The sequence below is a fragment of the Cynocephalus volans genome, chromosome 17, assembly GCF_027409185.1.
Source record: "Cynocephalus volans isolate mCynVol1 chromosome 17, mCynVol1.pri, whole genome shotgun sequence".
Taxonomy (NCBI): Eukaryota; Metazoa; Chordata; class Mammalia; order Dermoptera; family Cynocephalidae; genus Cynocephalus; species Cynocephalus volans.
In genome coordinates this window covers 24,734,323-24,744,900 of record NC_084476.1, presented here as the reverse complement: position 1 = coordinate 24,744,900, position 10,578 = coordinate 24,734,323, and the positions used below count along the sequence as shown (strand labels likewise).

At 43.0% G+C, this 10,578-nt stretch overlaps 1 protein-coding gene across 1 annotated transcript in view; it reads right to left on the bottom strand.

Moving 5' to 3' along the window:
* Positions 1-1,699: 1,699 nt before the first annotated feature.
* Positions 1,700-10,578, bottom strand: part of SUSD1 (sushi domain containing 1) — a 107,782-nt gene continuing 98,903 nt past the window's right edge. The window contains exons 16-17 of the mRNA XM_063081671.1: positions 9,724-9,763; positions 1,700-1,875 (exon numbers count right to left, since the gene is read on the bottom strand). Of these exons, the coding sequence (XP_062937741.1) occupies positions 1,700-1,875; positions 9,724-9,763 (216 nt within the window). The remainder of the gene's footprint in view (positions 1,876-9,723; positions 9,764-10,578) is intronic.

Below are 10,578 nucleotides of genomic sequence, written 5' to 3'. Positions count from 1 at the left end.
GAACACACCAGCCCACCATGTTGGAAAGATTGCCCCTTTTCCTCAGGACAATGGGACACAACTCCAGGGCCACATTCATATATGTCTCACCCTGGCGTGGAAGGTTGAGGGATAACCATCCCCTATTTCCTCTCCCGTACTTTTTATTCCTTGGCCAGGGAGGGAAAAGGTGAGAAGCCACAAGCTTCTGTCTTTCTTCTCCATTTGTTTCCTACTAAATTGATGGTTCGGAAGGACTCAGGCTTCCAAAGTCTAATCTAATACACTCCAGCTGCAAATTTAGCAAGACCGTAGACCCAGCACTGCATATATCTAATGTTGCATGGTTCGTGATATACTAATAGTCAGGGTTACTGAGATTGTAGATAAAAGGAATGTCACCTGCCACGCTCCCCCGCCCCTGCAGCACATGTGGACTCTGGTCTGGCCATGGGCTTGATATTGTTTCAACCCTTTTTTATTTTTTATTTTTTTGTCGTTTTCGAGACCGGCACTCAGCCAGTGAGTGCACCGGTCATTCCTATATAGGATCCGAACCCGCGGCGGGAGCGTCGCCGCGCTCCCAGTGCTGCACTCTACCGAGTGCGCCACGGGCTCGGCCCAACCCTTTGTTACTGCACCGACTAAACCCAAATTTCTAGATGGAGGCACAGAGCATTTTTAGGAGATGCTCAGTAAAAAAATAAATAAAAAACAACCAGTGGAGAACAATCTTAATTACAGAATACTTTTACTAGAATATAGACATTACTTTTCAATATATAAGACAATTGGAATTGTATCAAAGCAATGCTCCCTAACAGACATGCAGACATGGCTGGGAACTCACTGGTGTGGCCAAGCCAGTATATCTTCTAGTTGATAGATCAACTAATTGCAGGAAAAGGGCTGCTTCTAAAGTGCTTGAAACATTTGCCCATGTTAATGTTCTCTATTCCTTTTAATGACTTCCTTCATAAAGTCAAATTCAAACTTAAGCCCATCTCCTGGCATACTATAAAAGAATGGATTCTGAATTAATTAACAGAAATGCCATAAAGTAGGATGCAGAGACTCTCTTGCATTCAATGCCTAGAGGAGCTGACTCTCAAACATCACTAAGAGGAAGTCCCAGCCCAGACCCATGTCACCTGTCATCCATGGTCAATTTTACATTATACATCAAGAGTCTCAAGTTCATAGACACAGAACTGGTCCTGTAGCAGGGAAGACATCAGCAATTCCTGAGTTTTCTCCTTTTAGGGGATTCCATAGAGATAGTCGTCATCTTGAACCCAGGAATGGGGCCAAGCTGGGAATGGAGAAATTTGCAGGCCCATATGCCCCCTAGACGGAAGCCACATGGGCCTCTATGCAGGCCCCTGAGGAGCTGTCAGAACAGCTGTCCCAACAGAGTGCATCCTTCCCACACGGCACCCACCTGCAATCTAGAAATGGAGGAGGTGAACAGAAGAGACAACGAATGAACACACTTGGGTTTGCCCACTGTGCATCCCTATGTGCCACTCACGCGCACAGTCATGGTAGATCAGCCACCCCTCTGTGAGTGGCCAGAGGGCCATCACTGCCCCCACCCTCTTGCTGGGCCAGGAGGGCATCCCCTTTCCTACCCTGTGCTGCAGGGTTACCCATGCCTTTCACCTGCTGAGTGCACTCGGCTGAGCCCAGGACAACCTCCACCTGACCCCTTTGACCCTCCTCATGCCCAGCTGTTCTTCACGACTCCATCCCCATCCTCCCCTCCATTCCACTCATTTCTCAAAAATGACAGTCTCACATACCACACTGCTGAGAAGGAGAGGAATGCGAGAACGATCACAACGGCCACGGAGCCCAGTCCGACACCCACCATCTGCTGCAGCGTGAGTGACGAATCTATGGGACAAAACCACATGCTGAGCTCAGAGAGCAACACATCACGACCCTCCCAGGAGGCACACACCCAACTGTGCTCATTTCATCTTAACCCAGAGCTTGGCCCCATTTAACAAAGAATCCCAAGAATGCTCAGAGTGCCTTTGTGCCCCAAGCTGGCCCTGATGATGTAGGCCCTCAAGAAACCACAGTTCTAGGGTATTTTTGAAAAGGAAGTGTAAAACCAGACCATACTAAAGTAACAAAGAAGAAAAAAGCTGATCTTACTGAGCATAAAACTACTACACAACGGGCTGCTTTTTGTTGGTCTTCTTTCAAATCAACTACACTTGATAGATTTTCATGGGCACTTTTTCTTTGCATGGAGGAAGCAGTCATTCTGACATCCTTTGAATTTTGGCTCCAAAAATGATAGTTAGCTCCAGTAGTCAAATATAGCAAACAAATATCCTCTGTTGAATAGAGTCACCTGTCATTTTCCCTATACCTCAACAAGGATAGTACCACCCTGCCCTGCTCGGCTGGTTGCTGTGAAGATAAAATAAGAAAACTGACGTAAAAACACTGAAAAATGTTCTCTTTGGGGAGCATCACAGGTCAACTCCAGGGAGATTCCTAATTATAAACTGAAAAACACCCCCATTCGAGTCGTGCATTTGGGCCAAATGACTAAATCAGAGAATCATGTTCTAGACTACAGCAAAGGTTTCATTTTAATTTTCAAACATTTATTTAGCATTTACTATGTGCCAGACACTGTCCTAAGCATCTCACAAATATTAACTCAGTCTCCTAACCACCCTTTACACTGGGTACTATTAATATTCCCCTTTTACAGATGAGGATCTGAGGCATGGAGTGGTTAACCACAGCTCAGATTTCTACAGCCAGTTTAAGAGCAATTTGGTTCTTCCTCAGTTTCCACACTGAGGGATGCTACAATAACATGGCAATGACAACAACAGTACCTACCTTCTAGGGTTATTGTGAAAAATAAGTGAGTTAATACATGTTAACAATGCCTAGCACAGAGTAAACAATAAACAATGTTCGCTATTGTTAATCGTTGTTATGGTTGTTTCGTTACTTTTTCAAATCATTGGGGAAATGATGAATTATTCATAACTAGTGTTGAGAAAATTGGTTAACCATTTAGAATAAAGTAATTTTGATCATTAGAGCTTATACCATATATCAAAGTTAAATCCATACAGAGTAAAGACTTAAATTGAAATTTTAAAAAATTAGAAAACATTAGTGAACACTTATCTAATATTAAAGCAGGTAAGAGTTTTCTAAGCATATTTATTAACACAGAAACCTTAAAATGAGAGAATGAGAGAGTTAACCACATTAAAAAGCATACACTCCTTATACCAAAAACTACCACAAGCAAGATTAAAAGGCAAATGGCAAACTGGGTAAAAATATTTGGAATAATAGGCAAGTGGTTAACAAATAGTGGTACAAATTAATAAAGAAAAGACAAATACCCTGATAGCAAAATGAGCAAATTCTAAGAAAAGGTAAAGCACTTATAGAACGTGATTGCAGATGATCGATAAGCCTTTGATCAAGTGCTCTCTTACAAATAAAGAATATGTAAATTAGAACATTGAGATGCATTTAGGGTACTAAATTAGCTAGTTTTGCTGTTTTTGATTTTGGGGGGGTTTAAGAGAAAACACGGCACTGGAGACATGGGGGGGGGTGTTGGCACCTCCCTGCACTGCTTGTTGTATCCGATCTACCCAGTATTCCTTCCAACTTTGTCACCAGTTTTTTTCCATATATTTTTTCCTCTCCACTGTTATCCTGTTTTTCATCATTGATTGATGAAAACGTTGAAGATGACTGTGCACAGACATCCACATTGTGCATGTTCCTGAATTTGATCAGTTATTGATGTTAATTATGAAAACACTTATTAATGAGTTGTCAACTTAGCATTGTCAGCTTGTTTATAAGCTGACAGACAGCCCTCATTTCCCCACATCGTCCACAAGAGCCCTGTTAAATGTTTCCCGAAGTCACAATACATTATGCCTGCCATGTTTCCCTGACCAATTTGTGACTGTGCAAGAAGGAAAGGAAAGCAATCCGACCTAATCTGCTCTTTGGGCTCCCATGCTGCCTCCTGGGAGCTGCTGCTGCTTCTATCAGGAAGATAAAAGCTATCACTTGAAACTCTTGCCTGACCTTGACTTCAAGTTATCATCATCTACACTTTTGGTAGCTCCTCTTTTGTGCAAAGTTCCTTGTTCTTTGCTCACCTCTAGTCTTCTTACACGTCTCCTTTTCTTCAAGATGTCTCAAAGTTTACTTGCAAAGGTTTATCCACCTCATTTATAAATTGTGTGAACCTGCTAGATTGTGCTTCATTCAGGCCACAGACTTTAAGCTACATAGGATAGTTAAATCTTCCCTTGCTTTCAAATATCCCCTGACTAATAACAGAAGTAAAGTAGGAGTTGAGGAACTTGATTTTCCCCTGACCATCCACCAGCAGGATCCACCCTAAACAGCAGGTCTAACTATTCCTTACTCTAGACATAAGTACTGAAAAATAATCTTTATTCTTCACAGCACCGTTCGGGCTTTGGTTCCAGGCATGATTCTTGCTGGCAGAACAGTTCCTGGTTATGTCTTTTTGTCTGCTTTGCACACATACTCTGAAAATATGAATCAATCTAATCGAGAGCTTATGGGTTCTTTAGGGACTTCCCCCATTACTTCCTTAGTAAGAAAATTTACAACTGGCCAATTAGAATTGTATTTTTCACAGCCTTGCTACCCTCTGGTTACCTACCCTTCCTTCCACAATCTTACTCCATGGAATCATGCTTTATTTTTTCTTCTGAATCACTTGTAGAATGTTCTTTTTAAAACCCAAGTGAGTGAATTATGTGTTATATCCCAGATCAGTTACTCATTCCTGGAGAGAGGAAATCCATTAGGACTAAATCCCACCATTGTCTTCATGGTGGTTCCCTTAAGAGGGGAGCATTCAGGAGGCGTGATGGGGCCTCTCTAGGCTTATCTTTAACCCTTTCATTGATGGAAATATCACAGGTGCTGAAGAGGAAGTTAAAGGGCCCTATTCTTATTCTCAGACTTTTCGACAGCTTGAGAACTTCCTATGGCTGTGGACATTTTTTCATGAATTTACACAGGCATGGTCATTTCCTGAAAGCAACAATTTTGTTCTCCAAATGGTACAAATAATTAGCTCCATGGCTTCTATTTAGAATGTTAAATTTCTCTTTGTTAGTCTAGGGTCTTCTCACCTGAATTTCCTTCAGAGCAGGAGATGGCAAAAGAGATCAGAGTGGAAGACTAACTTAGAGATAACTAATCCTTGAGAAATCAGCAACACTGCTGTATCGACTTTTTATTGCAGCTTAACAAACTACCATAAACTTAGGTAGTTCCTAACCCATTTATTAAGCTCACAATTCTGTGGGTTGGAGATTTAGGCAACTCAGGTTCTGGGACTGGCAGGCTAAAATCAAGGTATCTGGTGGCCTGCATTTTCTTCTGGAGGCTCACGAGGAAGAATCTGCTTCCCAGTTTGTTTGAGTGGTTCACTGAATTCCATTCCTTGCAGTTGCAGGACTAAGGACCTTATTTTCTTACTGGCTGTCAGCTGGGGGCCACTGTCAGCTCCTACAGGCATTCCTTGCCATGTGGCCCCTTCCATCTTCAAGCTAGCCGGAGAATTTTCCTGTGTCAAAATCATCTCATCCTCTGAATCTCCAACTTCCACTGTCTCTGACCCCTAGACCCAGATTTAAAGTGTTCATGTGCTTATTAGGTCAGGCCCATGTGATAATCTCCCTAATTGGGACAATTAATCTTCAAAATCCCTTCACATCAACACCTAGAATAGTCTTTGAATGAATAAGTGAGAGAAGGTGGGTGTACACCGAGTGCCAGGAATTTGGGGAGCCGTCTGAGAATTCTCCCACAACTGTGAAGGTTAACATGACTGTGTGTGTGTATATATATAGACACGTGTGTACATACAGACTACGTTTATATCTTGATGTAAATCTTCTCTGGCTTATTTAATTTGATAATTATTACACCTATTAAGCTCTATCACCTGGTTCCAGGTAATCATTCTCTCCAATTCCATACATTCTGATTGAGCACCTAACTCATGCCAGGTACTGTTCCAGCTCTTAAAATGCTCTCCCCTCAAGGGTTTGAAATCTAGAGTGCAAACCAGTTGCTCTACAGTATGGCAGAATGGTTAAAGAGAAGGAAAGGGGGAGACCTTGTCCAGTTCCAGAAATTAAAAAGCTTCCAGGAGGAGATGGCATTTGGTTTTAATCTTGAAGAACAGGTGTGATTGTAACAAGAGACTCCCAGGCAGGTTATAGGGCAGACCAGGTGGAAGTTACTGAGTAATTGTCTGAACAAAGACTAAGCAGAGAAAGTATGGGTCGCATCCAGACAACAGCTGGCACATCAATTTGAATAGAGAAGAATAAGAGATACCATTCAAAGGGCACACTAGTGTCAGACTGAGGCCTTGGAAGCTAGACTAAAAAGTAATGGAGGGTCACAGAAGAATGATCAGAGGAAATAATAAAATCGAGGCTGTAGTTTAGAAATGGGTCAGGTGGTGGTGTGCAGGCTGCCGTGAAGAGGGAAGCTTGAACTCTTGTGATGGGAGTGGAGCAAGGAGGCTTTGCCAGGCGTCCCTGCTGCAGGTAGGCAGGCCGATGCTCGGGGAGTGAACACGGAAGTGAAAATCAGACAGGTGGGCCCAGGTGCAACATGCGGGCTGAAAGGTGGAGAGGGGAAGTCACTAATGACTCAGAGGCTTCATGCTTGTGACCGGAGAACGTTCCCGACTATAGCTTATCATTACCTCACGTATATCAAATGACCTTGCTTTGTGACTCAAGAAATCACAGACTCATGGTATTTTGTGGCTGAAAGGGATCTCCAAGATCCCAGAAAGAGGCAACTGAGAACCAGCCAAGTTAAACATCATTGCAAAGACTCTTGGCCGATGAGTAGGAGGACTCTGGCAGGTAAGGGCAGGCTCCACATCTCCCATCAAACTGATGGCTGGTTTCCTTGGAATCATTACAAAGGTCTTTTTAGGAGCAATATGCAAAACGTCAATAGCATCATTTGTCACTGGGCAAAGGCCAGGGTGGGGTTGAGGCTTGGCACGAGTTAACTGGAACAATTTCAGGACTAATTCGCATTCCAGCTCTCTCCAAATTACTTTCTGAAATAACAGTCTCCGAAATTTTCTGGGAAAGAAGACTGCCAGAGATGAGCGCACAGCACAGGTAAATTTCATACATAGATAAATACGTGCTAGAATTGCCTTCAGAGTTTCTACTCCACGTGGGTTTTCTGTTATCTTCCAGAGCTTTCCAGAGCTTTGAATTCAAAGGTTCAAACTCTCCTTCAATATTGGCTCGTAAATTGAGGGAAGAAAAAGACGTTGCCAAAAGCCACTTAGATATTTTCAAAGCAAAATCCTTCCTGTTAACTTAATCACTGCAGAATGACTGCAGCCAGCTCTTCTACCCAGTTTGAATGCTGTCCAGTCATATCAAAGAGTTGCTGAGTGGAATAGATTCTGAAAGATATTGTTTCTGTGTCTGGAAGCTTGCACATCTTAATTCCTCTGATAAAAGCACCTCTTTTCCTGTGAGAACTATAGTCCCACATCTAGAGCTTCAGGGAATGGATTGGCAGAAAAATTTCCAAATGTTGGAACATGTGGTTGTTTCTCATGGCCTTCATTAAATTCCTACAAGAAAGGGAGCTTGGCCCATCTGCACACAGAAACAGAACAGTTTTTTTTTTTTTTTTTTTTTAAAGATGACCAGTAAGGGGATCTTAACCCTTGGCTTGGTGTTGTCTGCACCACACTCAGCCAGTGAGCAAACCGGCCATCCCTATATGGGATCCGAACCCGTGGCCTTGGTGTTATCAGCACTGCACTCTCCTGAGTGAGCCACGGGCCGGCCCAGAACAGCACACATCTTTAAAAGAGGTTCTCGCTGCCCGGAACCAACAGTCCGAGATGGCTGATGATCAGGTAATTCACCCTGCTGAAAAGCAATGTCCTCTCTACCTTTGTAGAAGTTGGTTTGAGTAGTGATAAAAAGACAGGAAATAAGACTGGGGAGAAGCAGAAAAATGGAGGAAACCTAATTCTCAGGCCCCTCCCAAACATTTCCTGCAAAGTACCCTCTACTGACAAAGTAACAAATCCCCCATTGTAAAGTGTCATCCACTGGAATCCTCCGGGCAGCAAGGTTACACTAGCACTTCCTCACTACAACAGCCTATTGTTTAATGCTGCTCTTAGGTAGGGGACAGGATGTAAGGGGTTAAAGTGATACTGTGGGCTAAGGGCATAATTCCCCAGCCTGTTGCTAGGAATCATGAACCACAAGGAAAAGGTCCAGATTCAAAGGTCATAAACTTGACAAGATTTCTGGTATTAGCTACAAACAAATGGAATTCCTGGGAATCAAATCCATTGGCTGGCTGCCTGATGGTTTTAAAGAAATGTACTGTACTGCCAGGGAAATCCCAAGCCTGGCAAACAAGGACCTGTGATTGTCAAACCCTAAGGCAATTCCTCTGCCTGGATAACCCTGCCAATGTGAAGTAGAAGATTTAAGCTGTACAGCACTCAGCAGAGATCCTTCTTGCTGCACCTCTTAGGAAAGGCACTGGAGGAAATGCACCGGGATCCTCTCCCATCAGGCAGACCCAAACTGACTGACCAAGTGACCCATTCGGCTGACAGGGCAGGGGATGCCTGCTTTTCCCATCCAGCAGGATATGATCATTGTTACAGACCCCGTGATCACCGCACATTGTTTAATCTTTTCCTCCTTTTTTAATGAAAATATTTATTGTGGTTATCTAGTTTTCCCTTTCATATTACATACTGTGGTTTCAGAATGGTTACATTTGCCATTTAGTCATAGATTGCTAAACCGAGTATGAGAAGCACATCTGGACTTAATCAAGAGGAACACAGCATCACCAGATTTACTAGTCTTGGAGCTGGAATATGTAACAGACTCACTTTCAAGTTGTCTTCCACAGGGTTCCTTTTTTTTTTTTTTTTTTTTATTGTGCATAGAATAGTTCCATTTTGTTAGTGATGATGTTTTTCTTTATTACATGTGTGGGCACATGATATGCAGCCAAATGACAGGAGGTAGTATACTGCTGTGGCTCTTGCTTTGGTCTGTCAGCAGGTCTTCCTCTGCCTCTTTTCTTGATCGTCCCCCTCTCAGTGCAACCCTAGTGAAGCTGTCAGTCACACTGCTCTGCCCCCAACCAGCCATGAGTAAGCACAAAACCCAAGGCAGGCTGATCACAGTACCCCATCTCCTGTTAACAGTGATTCATCCAATGGATGATCACTCAACCTAGAAAGAGTCTTTCCCCAAATTGCAAAACTTTCTGTTCCCACTGAAGTTGCTAAGCCGGGGCAGCCTGCCCTCTCTCCCCATCACATGGCCTGTAGTAGAAGAATATGAGGCCAACTCACACTTAGAAACAGACGGCAGAAACAAGAGACAGGTAGTAAGGGGAATCCCACTCATGGTGTGGAGTCCTGAGTCCCAGTTCCCAGTTCTGGAATCCGGGTGGTGCAGCTCTCTGTCTAATTCCATAAGCTCCCACCCACCTCTATCCTTTTTAGCTACGGCCTTTTGCTTAAGCTAGTATGAGGTGGGTTTCTATCGCTTGTGACAATTTTAAAAAGAGATCTCATTAATATAACCTTGATGCTGCAGATTGGACAAAGGAGAAATAAGGACAGCATTCATAGGCAGAAAGTGATTTTACCTTTCACCTGAGCCCACACTGCACAGGAGCATCTTCTCATCTGTCAAGGAAAACACAGCAACACGTTTAACTAGGTGGCACAGGGTGTCAGTTTAAATAATACAGTTTGGAGGTGGCAGCCCTCTGAGGTTCAGCTTTTTTCTCTCTTAATTTGAACTAGAAGATCTTTAAAGCCCCATCTAAATCTAATAGCTTATGATTTATACACACATCACCAAACATTCAAGGGACTGGCATGGGTAGCAGGGGCAGAGTGACTATGGTGTATCCACACAATGAAATATTATTCAGCCTTACAAAGGATGGAAATTCTGGGCCGACCTGTGGCTTACTCGGGAGAGTGTGGTGCTGATAACACCAAGGCCCCAGGTTCGGATCCCATATAGGGATGGCCGGTTCACTTACTGGGTGAGCGTGGTGCTGACAACACCAAGTCAAGGGTTAAGATCCCCTTACCGGTCATCTTTAAAAAAAAAGGATGGAAATTCTGACCCATCTACAACATGGATGAGCCTTGAGGACATTAGGCTAAATGAAATAAGCCAGTCACAAAAAGAAATACTGAATGATTCCACTTTATGTGGTATCTAGAGTAATCAAAGTCATAGAGACAGAAAGTAGAATGGTCATTGCCAGGAGTTGCGGGGAGGGAGGAACAGGGAGTTGTTGCATAGATACAGAGTTTCAGTTTTGCAAAATGAAAACACTTCGGGAAATTGTTTGCACAACAGTGGGAATCTACTTAAAGCTACTGAACTGTACCCTTCAAAATGGTTATTATAGTAAACTTTATATTGCATATATTTTACAACTAAAAATAAAAATTAAAAATAAATCACTACTGATTTTAATATG